Raw genomic sequence first — 19,749 nt, 5'->3', positions numbered from 1 at the left:
GTGTAGCCTAGGCTAAACTGCTAATACCATTCCCCACTACTGTATTTTACTTATGAATGCATTTTCAATAAGACAAGGTTGATAAAAACCTATCTTAAGTTTCCAAACAGAACATGTATTTATTTTTTTGTAATAAAGTAAAAAAAGAAGTACCTGTACTAATTTACTAATATGTACAATTTGGTGATGTTTACATTACCAAAAGCTATTTCGCAGTGCTGTACTTTATGAATGCATTGTCAGTAACATACGGTAAAACAAAACAAAAAACAAATAAATAAAAAATGTTTTAAGCTTACAATCATTTTGTAATAAATGAAAAATAAAATAGAGGATTTTTAATTTACCAATGCAGTACATACAATACGTTGATGTTTACATTGTAGATGTAGATGGCTGAGGATTTTCAACATCAACATCATCAGCTGATTCGCATTGTTCGATGTGTTTAAAAAACTGGTCAAGAGTGCCTTGAACTGTCTTCTTTTCTTCAAGGATTAAATTATAATGAGCAAAAGCTTTGTGACAAGCCCCCATTATCTTGGAAAAACGTTGAGCATTTGGATCCATATTTTCAAACACAGCAAGACCTTTTTCAATGTGTGCAAATGCTCTCTGCATTTTCTTAATGGTGAAGTGGCGTGGCTCAGGTTCAACATTCTCTCCTTCTTTTGTTGCTTATTAAGTTCCATCAAATCCTTGTTTGTCAGTAACTCCTTGTCTTTTTCAAATAAATCTGTGAAATCCTCTTCCTCCAAATTCATATTCAGCACTTTACTCATTGTACCCAAAGCTTTGTTGACAACACTATCGAAGCCCTTAAACTCATGCACAATATGCAGGCATAGCTTTTTCCATACACCATTCATAGCAGTGCTCTGAACATCATTCCATGCTGCTGCTACATTCTGTAAAGCTTTATAGATGTCATATCCCTTCCAAAAAATCATGAAGTGTGATAGACTCATCCATGTCAATTGCAGCTATTGTTTGCTGTAGTGTACGCTTCATATAATAACACTTGAAGATAGCAATTATCACCTGATCCATTGGCTGGGGAAGAGACGTAGTGTTTGGGGGGAGGTATATGATGGTAATGTTGGTGTGAAAATCTATGATGTTTTGTGGGTGGCCAGGAGCAATTTCTAAGATAAGTAAAACCTTAAAATGAATCCCCTTCTCCTTGCAATACTTCTCTACTACTAGTACAAAATTATTGAAAAACTAATCTTCAAAAAATAACAACAGTAACCCAAGATTTTGAGTTAGCCATCCATATAACAGGGAGAGATGCTTTGGGTATATTCTTCTGGGCACAGGGGTTGTGTGCATGATAAACAGAGGCTTTGATTTAAAATATCCTGCACAATTACCTTCCAACATTATGGTCACATGTTCTTTTGAGACCTTGTAACCTGGAATAGTTTTCTCTTCCTTGGAAACAAATGAACGATCTGGCAATTTCTTCCGATATAATCCTGTTTCGTCCATGTTGAAAATTTGCTCAGGGAGAAACCCATTTTCTCAATGATCTTCAATGTAGCAGGAAATTCCGCTGCTGCTTGTTCATCAGCTGATGCGCTTTCACCTTGCCTTTTATGGAAGTGATAATTTCTCCTGTTTTTATATCTCATAAACCATCCAGGACTTGCTTTGAAATCTACATCTTTCTCATCTGGATATTTTCCCTTTAGGTCCTCAAAGACAATGCTTTTTCCTTAGTGAGCTCTTGACTAAGATTAGCATTCTGACGATTCCGCCTATCAACCCAAATTGAAAGATTTTCCATTTCTTCAAATATCTTACCTCTTTTCTTGTTGAAAGAATACAAAGAGCAACAACAAAACTGGCACCAACTCTTTCCAAAATGACATATGAAAAAAGATTGTCCAAATTAGAATTAACAACTCTGGAACAAAGAAGGGAAAGAGGAGACCTACTATCTATAGAATTATGAAAGGAATGGAAACCTTAGATAAGAATGATTTACTGAAATGGGACAATGGAAAAACAAGAGGACAAAAAGAAACTCAAAAAAGATAATTACAGAAGAGATCTGAAAAAAGCTTCCCACACAGTGTGATAGATACTTCGAACAAATTAGACAAAGAAAGTGTGTGCAAACACTATTTAAGATTTTAAGAAAAAACATGATGCTGAAAGATACAAAGATGAGTCACCACGACACTGGACAAACATATTAATAAAATAGTCGGAGAAACCTACAATTTATTGAGGTCAATAAAAGTGGCATTTGTCTATTTGGATGTGGAAAGGATAAAAAAAAATTTAACTACACTAATAAGACCAAAACTCGAGTATGCAGCAACACTTTGACACCCAGTACCAAAAAGAATATAAAAAAAATTAGAAAGAATACAAAGAGCAACAACAAAACTAGCACCAATTCTTTCCAAAATTACATATGAACAAAGACTGTCCAAATTAGAATTACAACTCTGGAACAAAGAAGGGAAAGAGGAAATCTACTATCTATAGAATTATGAAAGGAATGGAAATCTTAGATAAGAATGATTTACTGAAATGGGACAATGGAAAAACAAGAGGACACAAATAGAAACTCAAAAAGATAATTACAGAAGAGATCTGAAAAAAGCTTCCCACACAGAGTGATAGATACTTCAAACAAATTAGACAAAGAAACAGTGTGTGCAAACACTATTTAAGATTTTAAGAAAAAACTTGATGGTGAAAGATACAAAGACGGGTCACCACGAGCATAGCTCCCTTCCCGTATAATACAACTAGGTAGGTGAATACAATTCCAAAACCCAGTAAAGACTCAAGAATCCTAACATCACACCACCCAATCACACTTCTCTGAACCCCCTCCAAAGTCACTGAATGCCTCATACTTCAACTCATCACACTACATATTCCCCTTGCTGAATCACAACATTCCCCTTGCTGAATCACAACACAGTTTTAGGCCACTAAACTCCACAAACACTCTTGTAATAAACCTCATGCAAAGAATATTAGATGGCATAAATTCAGATAGACCCCATCATAGAACACTTCCTATAACATTAGACATTTGTAAAGCTTTTGATGCTATCCCCTGCCACAATCTAACAAACAAAATACACAAGACAGATATGCACAATAAAACCAACAGTCCTGTATGGATGTGAGACATGGACACCGACAAAAGAAAGGGAGAAGAGACTGGAATTTTTTTTAAAACAATATCCTGAGAAGAATCCTTGGCCCAGTATATGATGAAGAAGAAGGGAAATGGAGACAAAGACATAACTGAGAAATTAGAGATCAGACTCAGCAATCGTACATTCAGGATGAATTACGGGGAAGAAGAGCAAGGTGGGCTGGACATTGCATACAAATGGAGGCAGACAGACTACCAAAGAAGGTGATGGAAGGAGGAGTAGAGGGCAGTTGACCAGTAGGGAGACCCAGGTACAGATGGATGGATGGAGTAAAGAAGGACATGGAGAGGGTGGCACCAAGAGAGGACTGGAAAGAATTGGCAGAGGATAGAACCATCTGGAGAGGCATAGTGAAAGCGGTGAAGGATTGTCCAGCCTGACAACCAATAGAATAAGAGTAAGACATGCACAATAACACTAAAATATGGCTGGCCAATTATCTGGGAGGCAGGAATGCTTACGTGTCATAATGGTCAATCATTGCACACCAGAAACATTAAAAATGGAGTACCACAGGCCTCTCTTATACCCCCCCACACTCTTTAATCTATACATGCATGATATACCCACACCAGACACCTCAGAAATACTAATCTCTTCCTATGCAGATGACATAATCACATGTACACATTGTAACAGACAAAGCCACAGAAATAATACAGTCATACCTTGATACACTCAACACATGGTTCATTACAGACTCAAAATAGCCCCTGCCAAATCTACAGCAACACTTCTTACCAACTGGACAAAAGAACACAAATACATACCTCATCTCTATATCAACAAACTCTAATACCCCCCCCCCCACTGAAAACTCGTGGTGTAACATATGATACATCCATCCCATTCATACAACACTTCAAACATAAAAAATAAATGCATACCTAGACTCAGCACACTTAAATCAATCACTAGAACAACATTTGGACAAAACAAACTAATACTACAAAATACAAACAATGCATACACTCAGTGATGAATTATGCGAGTCCAGCATGGGCACCTAATCTCAGTGAGACACTTCAACACCCTTCAGACCATACAAAACAAAGCTTTAAAAACAATTACAGGCTGCACATATACAACACCTACAGACCATCTACACTATGAAAGAAAAGTCCTCAAAGTCAAAGATCACCTTGACATGAGAGGCACACAAACACTTGCTGCAGCCTCCACAAACACAGCACACCCACAACACTACATAACAGAACACCCACACACACCAAGAAACATAAAAAGAAAAAAAGAAAAAACTTTCTTCTCTTCCTCCAAAACCATCAAATAGCAGCCTCTGGAAACATAATCACATCACTCACTGCTCCATGAACACACTAAAAGACAACACATTGCTGCATGCCAGACCCCCTGATCATTCCCACCCATTACATCCCTGAATACACTCCACACCCCCTGATCATTCCCACCCATTACATCCCTGAATACACTCCACACCCCTCCACCCTCCCTCTTATCTGAGCACCTCCTGGATGACGGGTCATCCCTGCACCTTGTCCACTGCCCTGGGTCAGAAGCAGTGTCTCAAGACACAGTACATCCACAGCAAGGCCGCTTCATTAAATCGGCGATCCCCTCTCTCCGTCCCCCCATGCATAAAAGGAGAAGACAGGGAGAAATCCCTCCGGGCTGCGTCAAATTTTGCTCACACATACAACCTCAACCCCCATCCCCCTGCCTATTCCACCTCATGCATCACAACAACATCCATATACAACCATTCTCCATTCACCGCTGTCTTCTGTCCTCTCCTGTCCTTCCTCAACAGACATTCCCCTCTTCCCCAAAGCCCCCTTCACCCCATCCATCCACCTCATCCTAGGACGTCCCCTCATGTTCACTCCCTCCACATCTGCTTTCCGTACCTCTTTTACTAGTCTTTCTTCACTCATTCTTTCCATGTGTCCAAACTATCCTAATACTCTTTCATCAACCCTATCTCCCAACTCCCTTTCCATCCCTATTCTTCTCCTCACCTCCTCATTTCTCACTCTATCTAGCCTAGTAACCCCCATCATACTTCTCAGACACCTCATCTCAAACACATTCAAACTCCTTCTCTCTTCCTCTCTTATGTTCCATGTTTCTGCCCCATACAGTGCTGTTGGCACAATCACTCCTTCATACAGTCTCCTCTTAGCATCCATTCCCAAATGTCTATTCCTCATTACACTCTTTAATCCACCAAGGCATTTACTCGCTTCTCTCAATCTACATTCTACCTCCACCTTCACTCCACCTTTTCCTGCCACATTTGCACCCAAGTATCTAAAACTATCCACTTCCTCCAGTCGCTCTCCCTTAATGCTCACTTCCAGTCTACTGCCACTTTCACCCCTTGTACATCTCATCACCTTACTTTTACCCACATTTATCTTTAGCTTTCTTCTATCACATACTCTCCCAAACTCTGTCACCAACTTCCTCAATCCCTCCTCCAATACTGCCACAAGCGCAGTGTCATCAGCAAACAACAGCTGGCTCACCTCCCACTTTTCTCCATTTTCTTTAACCATCTCCAATCCCTGACCCACTACCCTTGCATTTACCTCTTGCACCACCCCATCCATGTATAAGTTGAACAGCCAGGGTGACATAACGCATCCTTGACGAAGTCCCACCTTTACCTCGAACCACTCACTCTCTCCATTTCTAATCCTGACACAAGCTCTACTACTCTCATAAAAACTCTTGACAGCTCCTAGAAGCTTTCCTCCTATCCCATATATCTGCAAAACCTCCCACAGTGCCTTTCTGTCTACCCTATCGTAAACCTTTTCCAGATCCATAAAAGCCAAAAAAACATCCTTCCCCTTTCCTATAGCTTTCTCACATATCTGTCTTACCACAAAGATCTGATCTACACAACCTCTACCTGTCCTAAATCCACACTGTTCCTCACCAATTACTCCCTCTATTCCTCTCCTAATCCTCTCAATCAAGATCTTCCCATAAGCCTTCCCAACTACACTTAACAAGCTAATCCCTCTGAAACTACTACATTCACACTTGTCCCCTTTTCCCTTGTAAAGTGGAACTATACAGGCACTCCTCCAGTCCTCCAGCACTCTACCCTCTCTCCAGCAAACATTAAATAACCTCACCAACCAGTCCACCATCACTGTACCTCCTTTTCTTTTTAGACATTCTGCATGGCATCCATCCAGACCAGGTGCCTTACCTGCTTTCATCATCTTAACAACTGCCTTTACTTCATCCTTCCTTATTTCTCCTCCATTATCCTCACTCATCACTCTCATTTTCTTAGTATTTCCCACTGCAACTATCTTTCCCTTCCTATCCTCCTTCACATTTAGCAACTCCCTAAAATATTCTGCCCATCTTCCCCTTACTGCCTTCTCTTCCATTATCATCTCTCCATCTACACCTTTTATCTTTTCTTCTCTACTTGATTCGCCTCCTCTTCCTCTCTTAATTTCTTTCCAAAACATCTTTTTATTACTTTCAAAATTTTCTGTCATACTCTTACCCCACTTCATATCTGCTCTCCTCTCTGCCTCCTTTACCTTTTGCTTTACTTCTCTTTTCTTTTCTTTTCTTTGTACCTCACATATGACTCCCTCATCCTATTTTGTAACCAATCTGTGAAAGCTCGCTTCTTCTCTTCTACAACCTTCTTTGTTTCCTCATCCCACCATTCACTACCCTTCCTTCTATTTCCTCCTGTCCTTGTTCCACACACCATCCTTGCACACTTTGTGACTCCCTCCTTGAACCATCCCCATTCCTCCTCCACACCTAGCTCTACTCTATCCTTCACTCCCTCCCACTCCTCCTTCAGCTTCTTCTTGTACTCCTTCTCCTTTTCATTTAAAGAGTTCACTCTAAGCACCTCCCTACCTTTTGTCCCTTTCCTCTTTCTCCATCTATCCTCCACTCTCAACTTACCTTCCACCAAAAAATGATCTGATATTCCCCCACCCTCTTCCCTTAGCACATGTACATCCTTAACTCTTCCTATCATAGTCCTATTTACCACTACATAATCCATCAACGTTCTATCTACCACCCTTCCATCCACAACCCTCTCCCATGTGTACTTAGGCTCGACTTTCTTCCGAAACACTGTATTTGCTATCATCAACTCTCTTTCTAGACACATTTCCACCATCAACTCACCACTATGATTCTTTCCTGGAACTCCACACTTCCCAACCACTCCATCAATTGGACCATTTCCTACCCTAGCATTAAGGTCTCCCAGTACTATTACTTTGACATTTCTCCCTAAATCCTCTATGCACTCATTTAAATCTATCCAAAAGGCCTCCCTTTCTTCTACACTCTTCTCACTGACAGGCCCATATGCACTTACAAAGACCCACATCTCCTTTCCCAGTTTCACCTTCATCCACATTATCCTTGAGGAAACCTCCTTCCACTCCACTACACGTTTACCTATCTCTTCACTTACTAGAATAGCCACCCCTTCCCTCCCTTGCCCTCTCTTCACTCCTGATAACCTCCTACTTACACTCACCCTTCCCTTTCAACTTAGTTTCACTCAAAGCCAACCCATCCATCTTTCTTCTCACAAACATACTACCTATCTCTTCCCTTTTACTCTCATCTGTACCACATCCACGCACATTAAAAGACCCAAACCTTAGGGTGCTGGTCCAAAAACTCCCAGACCCTCTTATGCCTTTACTTTTTCATTTAGGAATGTCCCCTGTGGGGCTACAAGGAGAAGGATGCTTAGGTAAAGGTGGGACTTAGTCAAGGATGCGTTATGTCACCCTGGCTGTTCAACTTATACATGTATGGGGTAGTGCAAGAGGTAAATGCAAGGGTAGTGGGTCAGGGATTGGAGATGGTTAAAGAAAATGGAGAAAAGTGGGAGGTGAGCCAGCTGTTGTTTGTGGACGACACTGCGCTTGTGGCAGGATCGGAGGAGGGATTGAGGAAGTTGGTGACAGAGTTTGGGAGAGTGTATGATAGAAGAAAGCTAAAGATAAATGTGGGTAAAAGTAAGGTGATGAGATGTACAAGGGGTGAAAGTGGCAGTAGACTGGAAGTGAGCATTAAGGGAGAGCGACTGGAGGAAGTGGATAGTTTTAGATACTTGGGTGCAAATGTGGCAGGAAAAGGTGGAGTGAAGGTGGAGGTAGAATGTAGATTGAGAGAAGCGAGTAAATGCCTTGGTGGATTAAAGAGTGTAATGAGGAATAGACATTTGGGAATGGATGCTAAGAGGAGACTGTATGAAGGAGTGATTGTGCCAACAGCACTGTATGGGGCAGAAACATGGAACATAAGAGAGGAAGAGAGAAGGAGTTTGAATGTGTTTGAGATGAGGTGTCTGAGAAGTATGATGGGGGTTACTAGGCTAGATAGAGTGAGAAATGAGGAGGTGAGGAGAAGAATAGGGGTGGAAAGGGAGTTGGGAGATAGAGTTGATGAAAGAGTATTAGGATAGTTTGGACACATGGAAAGAATGAGTGAAGAAAGACTAGTAAAAGAGGTATGGAAAGCAGATGTGGAGGGAGTGAACATGAGGGGACGTCCTAGGATGAGGTGGATGGATGGGGTGAAGGGGGCTTTGGGGAAGAGGGGAATGTCTGTTGAGGAAGGACAGGAGAGGACAGAAGATAGGGGTGAATGGAGAGTGGTTGTATATGGATGATGTTGTGATGCATGAGGTGGAATGGGTGGGGGGATGGGGGGGTGAGGTAGCATGTGTGAGCAAAATTTGACACAGCCCAAAGGGATTTCTCCCCGTCTTCTCCTTTTATGCAATGGGGGGACGGAGAGGGGGGGGTCGCCAATTTAATGAAGCGGCCTTGCTGTGGATGTGCTGTGTCTTGCGATGCTGCTTCTGACCCAGGGCAGCGGACAAGGTGCAGGGATGACCCGTCATCTAGGAGATGCTAAGATGAGAGGGAGGGTGGAGGGGTGTGGAGTGTATTCAGGGATGGAATGGATGGGAATGATTTTATGCCTTTTCCTTTTTGGATACCTCCCTTGTAAGGGGGAAAAAGCCTTGGTATATGTATGTATGTATGTATTATACAGGCTTTTACCAAATCAGCTTTGTGAATAACCTTGTTAATCGGTTTCCCCCACTTTTTTTTTTTTTTTTAAGTTTGTAGGTCACCTTTTCGGATTTTGAATTTTGGTGTGTCATATGGGCATTTTCCAATTTGGTTCTTGTGAGCAACCTTTATTTATATGCTTTCCTCCACCTGTATTTATCCACATTACATGTAAGTGTTGGTTAACCCTCCTGCACTGTTCAGGGTCTTTTCAACCCGAAACTTTTTTTACATTAGCATATCTCTTGTTTTTAGAGATTGAAGCTTCATACTTCTTGACTTTTCCTGACTTTAGGGGGTATTATGTTGCCTAAGCCTGGTAAAAAATATTCCCAGTAGTTAATGAGCAGCAGCAGCAGCAAAAAAAAAAAAAAAAAAAAAAAAAAAAAAAAAAAAGTAAATGACCCATACCTACTTTTTGCTACATTTGCTACCAGTTATTTACTAACTGCATCAAAGATGGTATGATTATTAAATTTTCCCTTTTAAATGCAGTATATACTTTTCTTTAATAATTATATTAATAGAAAATTTATCTTTGTTTACAAGGTATAGATGATAAAGTGAGAGAAGTTTCAGAGAATCTTTCCTAGTAAAATTCATCAACCATGGATAAGTCTCTAATTCATTGTAGCAATGTTATCTTTGAATTATAATGATTCAGAGGAAATACTGGTTAGAAAAATGCTAAGTATCATTACACTATGAAAACTATTACCAGCAATAGAATAGGTCACATGTTTTGGGCACTAACACAAGCAATTTTCTTTGTGTGTGTTCCAGAAAGTGTATAATTTTTCTAGCACTCAAGTTTTAAGATCATGAATACAGTGAAGAAAGGGATTCTAAATCTTCAGAAAGTGATGATGGTGAAAATTACCATCTTTCTGTGCATGATGAGCTCAATGACTATGAAGATGAAGAACAGCAGTCTTCCTGTCCAAATTCTTCTCCCAGAAAGGGAAATATAGATAATGATAATGAACCTGATGATCAACCATCTTCCAGCTCAAATTCCACATCCATTGATATTGACTGTGATAATGAAGAACAGCCACCTTCCTGTTTGAATTTCACATCCACAAAAGGGAAATATTGTACATTCTGCAGAAAAAGCAAATATGCCATCAGGAAGGAATTATACAAGAAATATCATTGATCAGACTCCTGGTATCATTCATTATGCAGCTTCAAGAATATCAGATATACTGTCTGTATTATTCATAACTCCAAAATTATTTAATATTATTTTGGAAATGACAAAGGTGCTAATCGTGTCTTGGGTTCAAGAGATATAATTAGTCTAGAAAACCTGAAAGTTTTATAGATTACGGCTTCTAGCAGGAGCTTATAAATCTCATGGAGATTCTCTTTGGAGTCTTTGGGATGACACACATAGACGTCCTATATTTCGAGCTACAATGTCTCTTGAAACCTTTATGAAATATTCTAGGTTCATTAGATTTGATGATAAAGAAACCAGAGCTTGAAGTAGATCCAGACAAGCTTGGTCATATTAGAGATGTTTGGAATATTTGGGTTGAGAGACTCCTTCTGATGTATAACATATCGTCAACTGTTACTGTAGATGAGCAACTGGTTCCTTTTAGAGGAAATTGTCCATGTATATTCCATCAAAACCTGATTGATGTGGGATAAAGATTTGGGCAGCATGTGAAGCAGAGAGTAGTTATCTTTGGAATGCTGAAGTTTACACTGGGCATAAAGATGAATCTGTAGAACAGGAGCAAGGTAAATGTATTGTTCTGCATCTTACAGAAGAGCTCAAAGGTAGAAATGTAAATTGTGACTTCTGTAACTTAAATTTAGCTAAAGAACTGAAAAAGTGCAACCAAACAATTGTTGGAACTATCAGGAAAAATTGACATGAACTCTCAATAGAATTCTGTAACCCTAAAGGAAGGACCAGATATACTACCCTTGAAGATTACTATGAAGATAATATTATTTCATAGTGTAGTGAAAAAAGAAGAAAAGAAACCTGACATAATTGAATTTTACAATTCAACTAAAGGAGGAGTTAATAATTTAGACAAACCTGTTGCAAATTATAGGTCAAAGCATTAGACAAAGAGATGGTCTATGGCCTTGTTTGATAACATAATGGATGTGTCTGCCTACAATGCTTTTGTCCTTTGGAATATAGTGCAACCTAACTGGAAGGGAAAGGCTACCTTTAAGAGAAGAATTTTCCTTCATGAACTTGGATTGGTCTTAGTCCAACCTGTATTGTCTTCAAGGGTATCATTACCTAGGACGCCAAATGCCCGGTGTATTGCTGAAGAACCATCTATAGAATATGATAATTCTCAGTTTCAGGAAAGAGCTGCAAAGAGAGAGCACTGTCATATGTGTAAAAATGACAAAGTAACCATAATATGTTCGGTCTACTGAAAAATTACATGTAAGAGGCATGGTGCTGTAATGTTCAAGTGCAATAACTGCAACTAATTCCTAATCTTCAATAAGGTAGGGTGGTTGGGAGGGTTAGGTGTGGGGTCTGAATGACAGTCACTTCTACGTAGTAGACCCTGGGCATGCAAGGTAATCAATTATGTACTTTGTATGGCGGAGAACTGTCAGAATTTATGAGATGGGTCATTTTGACCCAGAACAGATTTGATGTTAACATCCTGGTGAATTACTGCAATTGTAAGCTGACTGTAAATACAGACCATTCTAAATCTCAGGAAAGACGTACAAAAAGATGGCATTGTTATATGTGCAAAAATTATAGCAAAGTGACAGCAATCTGCCAAAAAACTACATGTAAGCACCATGTTGTCACAATATTCATCTGCAATAATTTCAACTAAAACCTACTCTTCAATAAATCAGGGTGGCTGGCAGAGATAGATTTGGTGTCTGAATGATAACTTTCTTGCAGTGTACCCTGGACAAGCAAAGTAATTAAAAAAGTACTTTGTATGGCAAGGAACTGTCAGAATTTATAAGATGGGTCATTTTGACCTGGAACAGATTAGACGTTACAAAATTTTAACAGACCACAAGGTTTAAGGGTTGTTATATCTCGCGTGATTTTCTTGCCTTCTGATATTAATTTACATTAAAATAAATACTTCATTGTTCTGTTACCCAAGTGCTTTTGTTGTTATTGTTTTGTTATGCAAATAAAATTTTAAAATTAAATTCTTTGTTCCTGGAAAAATCAAAGTAAATAAATTAAAATATATTCCTCCTCAAAAAGTAACAGTTACTGGTTGCCAAATGTTAGTGACCTCTCATATGACCTCAAAATATCTTAAGTCATATCTCCTGAACGCTTGTTCAGATTGACCTTCAAATTTCAGAAATGTGTTTAGGGTCTTAATACTACCTAAAAACCAAATTTCAGCAAAATCGGAGAGATGAGTGTGTTAATTTTTTTTTTCTCTCTCACAGAGAATACTCTTATATACCTTCTTTTTTCAGACACTCACCACAACACCCATCTAACCCAGGTGCCTTACCTGTTATCATTTTCAAAACTACTTGCACCTCATCTTTTCTTATTTCTTTTCCATTTTCTTCTCCCATCACCACAATTATCTTTGCACTTCCCACTGCTACCACAAATCCCTCCCTATCCTCCACATTCAACAGCTCTCTAAAATACTCTACCCATCTTCCCCTTACCATCTTCTCCTCCATTAATATCTGTCCATCTTAGCCTTTTACTTTTTCTTCTCTATTTGACTCACCTCCTGTTCCTCTCTTACCTTCATTCTAAAACATCTTTTTATTACTTTCAAAATTTTCTGCCATAATCCTCCCCTATCTTACATTTGCTCTCCATTTTGCCTCCTTTATTTTATGTTTTATTTCTTTTTTTCATTGCACTACTCACATGTTTCCCAGAGTCCTACTTTACAACCAATCCCTCAATGCTCGCTTCTTCTCTTCTACTACCTTCTTCACTTCATCACCCCACCACTCATTACCCTTCCTTCTATTCCCTCACATCCTCCTTATTCCACATACCATCTTTGCACGTCTTGTCATTCCCTCGTTGAAACATCCCTATTCCTCTTCCACTCCTACCTCTACTCTATCCTTCACCACCTCCCAAACTTCTCTTAGCTTCTTCTAGTACTCCTGCTCATTTTCCTTTTCATTTAAACAGTTTACTCGAAGCACCTCTCTACCTTCTGCCCTTTCCCTCTTTCTCCACCTATCCTCCACTCTCAAGTTACCCACCACCAAAAAATTCTTGTACTCTCGATTCTCTCTCCTGATAATATGGACATCCAGAACTCTTCCTACTCTTCTCCAGGATACCAGTTAATTAATGCCTTATCAACTACTCTTCCATCCACTACCCCCTTCCATGTGTACTTGTGCTTGACTTTTTTCTTAAACAGTTAGCTATCATGAACTCTCTAAACACATCTCCACCATAATTCTTTCCTGGCACTCCACACTTTCCAACCACTCTATCTATGGTTCAACCCATACTTTAGCATTGTGATCTCCCACTACCACTACATTAACATACTTCCCAAAACTCTAAGCACACATTTAAATCTATCCAAAAAGACTCCCTTTCCTCTGCACTCTTCTCATTTGCAAAGACCCACATCTCCCTTCCCAGTTTCACCTTCATCCACATTAACCTTGAAGAATCTTCCTTCCACTCCAAATGCTTTCCTATCTCTACACTTATTAGTAGAGCCACCCCTTCTCTCCCTCATCCTCTCCTCACTTCTGACCTCATCCCCACTACCCTCCCAAACTCAAAATCACCCCTCCCTTTCAACTTAACTTCACTTAATGCCAACACAACAATCTTCCTTCTCATAAACACACTATCTCTTCCATTTTACTCTCAACTGCACCATACCCACACACATTAAAAGATCCAAACCATAGTGTTCTGGTTGGAAAATTCCTCTCAAACCCTCTTATGCCTTGACTTCTTGAAGGAATCGGGCTATAAAGAGCAAGATAAACAGTTCCATCACTCAGTCTCATTTTAGCCACCTTTTACAACAGAGTACCTCAGTGGCAGTATTCTTTCTTCCCCCTAATAAAAATAATACATACACACATATATACCAAGGGCTTTTTCCCCCTTACAAGGGAGATAGTCAAGTCAAAATTCCACTCCAACCCATTTCATTCCCAAACATTCTACCCCCATTCACAACCCCTCCCTCCTTCTCATCTTGGCTCCACCTGTATTTTTTATTCTTTTTATTTACTTATACATACCAATTGTAAACTTTTTACAATTGGTATATACAAGTAAATAAAAAGAAAAAAAAATACAGGCAATTAATACATGGAACAAATTAGACAACAAAACAGTATGTACAAACACTATACAAGATTTTAAGATAAAACTTGATGCGGAGAGATACAAAGACGGGTCACCACGAGCATAGCTCCCCTCCCGTATATTACAACTAGGTAAATACACATACTCCCTCACATGCCCCCCCATCCCACACCCACTCCCTTCCATGCATAACAGCATCATCCATGCACAACCATTCTTCACTCACCCCATCTTCTGTCTTCTCCCTTCTTTCCTCAACAGACATTCCCCTCTTTCCCAATGCCCCTTTTACCCCATCCATTTCATCCTTGGTCTCTCCCTCATGTTCACTCCTTCCACACTTCATTTACTAATCTTTCTTCACTCATTCTTTCCACGTGTCCAAACTATCCCAATATTCTTTCATCAACCTTATCTTCCAACTCTTTCAAACCCACACTCTCCTCATCTGATTGAGCTTATTTCACCCCTCAATGATATCTATCTTTCATTTATTCCACACTATTTATTCTTATTAACTCCTTTCCAGCTTATTCACTATAATCTATACTAACAGAATGCCCTTTCTAACATATTCATCAGATTTCTTAAAAGATAAAAAAATTGATAAAATTGTGAAAAAAGGGTTTCCAGGTGAAATGATAAATCTATTATCAAAACCTGCAGAAACAAACTCACTTTAAGAATAGAGACAAGTGTACCTGTTAAAAACACTGAATTATTTATTAAAACGAGACTACATATTCTCATCTTTAACTTTGCCCATGTACTTACCAATGTATATATTTTGCAGGACAAAAATATTGAAGATGCTTTTGGTGTCTCTACTGATAATGCACTTACATTACACCAGTCATTCTTCTTCTTGATTATATGTTTTGGGCATAAAAAATTATTGTCAAATGTCAAATCACTTACCTGACAATGTCTATGCAGAACATCAAGGGCTGCTATAAAAAACTCGTGTGCATCTTGTTGTTCATAGCCAGCTAAATGTCTTGCATGAGTCCATATCAAGTGAAGTAGTTTGTGTAGGATCAAGGGAGCTTTGTTTCCACTGTAGAACTATGGGGGAATAAAGTTATAATCAGTTTTCTACCACTGGAGAAAAAAATATGATAGTGTCTTTCAAAGTAAAATTTAGCTAAGGATAATTTTATTTTCTTTGTTTAATAAACAGTGTCTTCATCTGCTCAACAGAAACTGACTGTTTTAACTCTTCATAAAAATGATCAGCAATGAATCCTGCTATGCCACCATGGATAGCATCCATTTCATGCACACACAAGAAAAAAAAAGAAAAAAGGGCCCTTTCCCCCCTCATTGGGGGGAGATTTGGCCTTGCCAAAGAATACATCCACTTTTCACCCACCAAACACCCATTTGTTGTCCCCTTTATCTTGGCTCCTTGTGGATGAAGGGTCACCCCTGTCTCCTACCCACCACTTAGGTTAGGAACAACAAGACACAGCACCTTCACGGGAAGGCCCAACACCTGAAGCTGGTTGAACCCAACTATTACATTACAGGAAGTGAATAGCTTTAGATGCTTGGGGTCGCATGTGGTGGCAAAGTAAGTGGAGATAAATTGTAGATTGAGAGAAGCAAGTATGTCCCTTGGCATATTAAAAAAAAAGTGTAATGAGAAATAGCCACTTGGGAATGGATGCTAAGAGGAGATTGTGCCAATAGCACTATATGGGGCAGAGACATGGGACTTACAAGAGGAAAAGTTTAAAAGTGTTTGTGATAAATTTGTCCAAGAAGTATGGCAGGGGTTACAAGGTTGGATAGAGTGAGAAACAAGGTGAAGAGGAGAGCAGAGGTGGGAAAGGAGATGGGTGACAGGGTTAATGAAAAAGTATTGGATTGGTTTGGACACAAGGAAAGAATGAGTGCAGAAAGATTATTAAAGAAAGTGTCAAAGGCAGAGGTGGAGTAAACATAAGAGGACAACTGAGTATAAGATGGATGGATAGGGTAAAAGGGGCATTGAGCAAGAGGGGGATGTCTGTTGAGGAAGGGAGGAGACAAGATAGGGATGAGTGAGGAATGGTTGTGGATGGATGATGCTTATTTCCCAATATATTGATGTACTGCCCTTCTTCAGACACCACAGGACACCCATCAAACCCAAGTGCCTTACCTGCTCTCATCATTCAAAACTACTTGTATTTCATCCTTTCTTATTTCTCTTCCATTTTCTTCTCCCATCACCATAGTTTTCTTAGCACCTTCCACTGGTACCACCAATCCTTTCCTATCCTCTTCCACATTCAACAGCTCTCTAAAATACTCTGCCCACCTTCCCCCCTTACTGCTTCCTCTTCTGTTAACATGTATCCATCTGCACCTTTTAACTTTTATTCTCTACTTGACTTGCCTCCCCTTCCTCTTTTAACTTTCTTCCAAAACATCTTTTTATTACCTTCAAAGTTGTTTGTCACACTTCTCCCCCATTTTACATCTGCTCTCCTTTTTTGCCTCTCATCTTTTTTCTTTATACCTCTCATACATTTCTCTTGTCCTACTGTGAAATTAGTTCGTGAATGCTTGTTTCTCCTCAACAACTTTCTTCACTTCATCACACACTACCCTTCCTTCTATTCCCTCCCAGCCTCCTTGTTCCACATACTATCTTTGCATCATTTATCAAACAGTTACTTACTAAATGATGTTCAATAATATCTCCTTATATGCAAGGGGGGACGGAGAGGGGGGGGGGGTCGCCGATTAAATGAAGCGGCTTTGCTGTGGATGTGCTGTGTCTTGCGACACTGCTTCTGACCCAGGGCGGTGGGCAAGGTGCAGGGATGACCCGTCATCCAGGAGGTGCTCAGATGAGAGGGAGGGTGGGAGGGGTGTGGAGTGTATTTAGGGATGAAATGGGTGGGAGTGTTTTTATGCCTTTCCCTTTTTGGCTACCTCCCTTGAAAGGGGGAAAAAGCCTTGGTATATGTATGTAGTTTCCATAATTTTTCCTACAATTGAAATCAAACTTATGGGCCTTATTTATTTGGTTTCTTTTTGTCATCTGTTTTGAATATGGGAGTAATGTTATCTAGTTTCCATTCTCTTGGGACATCTCTGGATATTATGGATTTCTTGAAAATAATTTCTAATGGAACAACAATCTAATTTTCTATTTCCTCTAAGATTCTTGGATGCCAACCATCAGGCTCTGGTGTTTTATTAACTTTGAGTTTCTCTATACACCTTTAAATTTTTTCTTTTGTTATATTCACCACAGTAAGTTCACCCAAGACTTTTCACAGGTTTCAGTTTGGAGTCCACTTTGAGGAGTTTCGTTTATGAATACCGAGCTAAAATAGTTGTTTGAAATATCACACATTCCTTCATTTGAATATTCAAGTTGACTGTCAGCATATAATAGTGGGCCAATGTGATTCCTAATAACCTTTTTATCTAATGTAACTCTTTCAGGAATGTACCCCTTTGGGTTACAGGGAGTAGGATGCCTAATCCCCTCACTCTGTCCCATTTTAGCTGCCTTTACAACTCAAATGGAAAGACTCTGTAGCAGTATTCTTTCTTCCCCCTACCACAGTGGACAAGGGCGAAAATGGAAATACATACTCAAAGAAGTACAGGGCAGTATAAAGAGGGGGAACAACATAACAGATGGACAGTCGCAGTACAATAAAGTAACATCATTTCTCTTTGAGTAGAGATTTCCTCAAACACAGACAAATTAATGTACGACTCTGCTTCATAGGGGTGCCCCATTTAGTCCCTAAAGTGTCAGCTGCATGCTATTGCACAAATTCTATAGAACAATAACATGCAGCCAATACCCCAGATATGGGTATTTTTCTCATTTCAATGACTGAAAATTTACAATATCTTGGTAGTCTGCAATGATTCTTCGACTTTCCAACACATTACTCTGGGAAGACCCATAGAGATCTATCTGTGAGAATCTGTTTCTATGTCACAAGCTGGTAGATGATCAATGGTTTTCAGTTCCCCCCGATATGAAAAAAACTTGAAGATAGTCCAAGCTGAATGACATCTTGGGCCCACTACTGAAGACAACCTGTCAACCTCTAGAGTTGTACCTCCAGATAGATGTGAGGTGTCAATAGGATCTGAAGAAGAATAAATCTCACAGGACCATCACAAGCAGGCACCCACAGTTGGCCACAGTTCGCAGTCCAGACACGAACAGAGCAACACACATTTTTCGGAGCGCTAACTCACAAGCGAAATACAAACAAGAAGTTGGAAACGAACAACGACGACCTTGTTGTTTACATATGGTGTGGCAGGGGCTGTGCATTCGTGGTGAACCGATGTAGGTCGTAATTGTATCTCTGCTTAACCTTTTTTTTTTTCAAAATGGAAACCCCTAAATCTAAAGACTCAACAAAAAGAAGCCTGAAAGAAACAAGAATCAAAACACCACTCGGGGTAGTAAGAAAAAAATCATGCTTTGCATCAACACCTAGTGAATACCAAAGGTTAGACATAAGTAGATTTTGCGGTTTTGAAAGAGAAGGCAATGGATTACTTAGAGGAATAGAGATGGATAGAGAACCCAGGTACAGGAATATAATGAGGAATAGAGATTTAAATGACATTGTAGACGAATTATTAGAGCTTAAAAGTGAATACAAGATGATGTACCAGGAAGTATCAATCCTAAGAAAAGCTAACGAAGAAAACAATAGGGAGATAGACGAGTTGAAAAAGGAATTAAAACAGCTTAAGGGTGATAATGAGAGGTTGAAAAGTGAGGATAATAATAGGAACAAGGCTCTGAAACGAGAAATTAAAAGTCAAATGAAAGAAGTGACTGAAAAAGTGGAAGAAAAAATCAAGGAGAATGACCTACAGGAAATCAAAAAACAGTGGAAAATTGAACAGGAAAGTCAAGAAATATCCCTAAAGAAAATAATGGAACAACAAGTAAAAGATAATACCAAAGAAACTGTAATTCAGATTATTAAAGAGAAAAGTAACCTAGTTAGGGACACAGTGGATAGAAAAAGGTGTATAGTAATCTATGGCATTAAAGAAAAGCACAATGTACCAAGATACCAGAGGGAAAAGGAAGAAAAAGAGATTGCCAAAGAAATATTAAAAGAGTTACAAACAGATGAGTTAGTCTGGGACCGGGAAATCGAGGAAACCCATAGAATGGGCAGGTACTCCAAAGATAAAC

General features: G+C 39.4%; 1 protein-coding gene across 1 annotated transcript in view; it reads right to left on the bottom strand.

Moving 5' to 3' along the window:
* Window positions 1–19,749, bottom strand: part of not (ubiquitin carboxyl-terminal hydrolase nonstop) — a 136,767-nt gene that overhangs the window by 45,303 nt on the left and 71,715 nt on the right. The window contains exon 5 of the mRNA XM_076206888.1: window positions 15,483–15,629. Within this exon, the coding sequence (XP_076063003.1) occupies window positions 15,483–15,629 (147 nt within the window). The remainder of the gene's footprint in view (window positions 1–15,482; window positions 15,630–19,749) is intronic.

Source organism: Oratosquilla oratoria, chromosome 23, assembly GCF_046742065.1.
Source record: "Oratosquilla oratoria isolate Oo_2021 chromosome 23, ASM4674206v1, whole genome shotgun sequence".
NCBI classification, from domain to species: Eukaryota; Metazoa; Arthropoda; class Malacostraca; order Stomatopoda; family Squillidae; genus Oratosquilla; species Oratosquilla oratoria.
The sequence above is the reverse complement of the archived record's forward strand: the minus strand, read 5'-3'. Positions and strand labels throughout refer to the sequence as shown.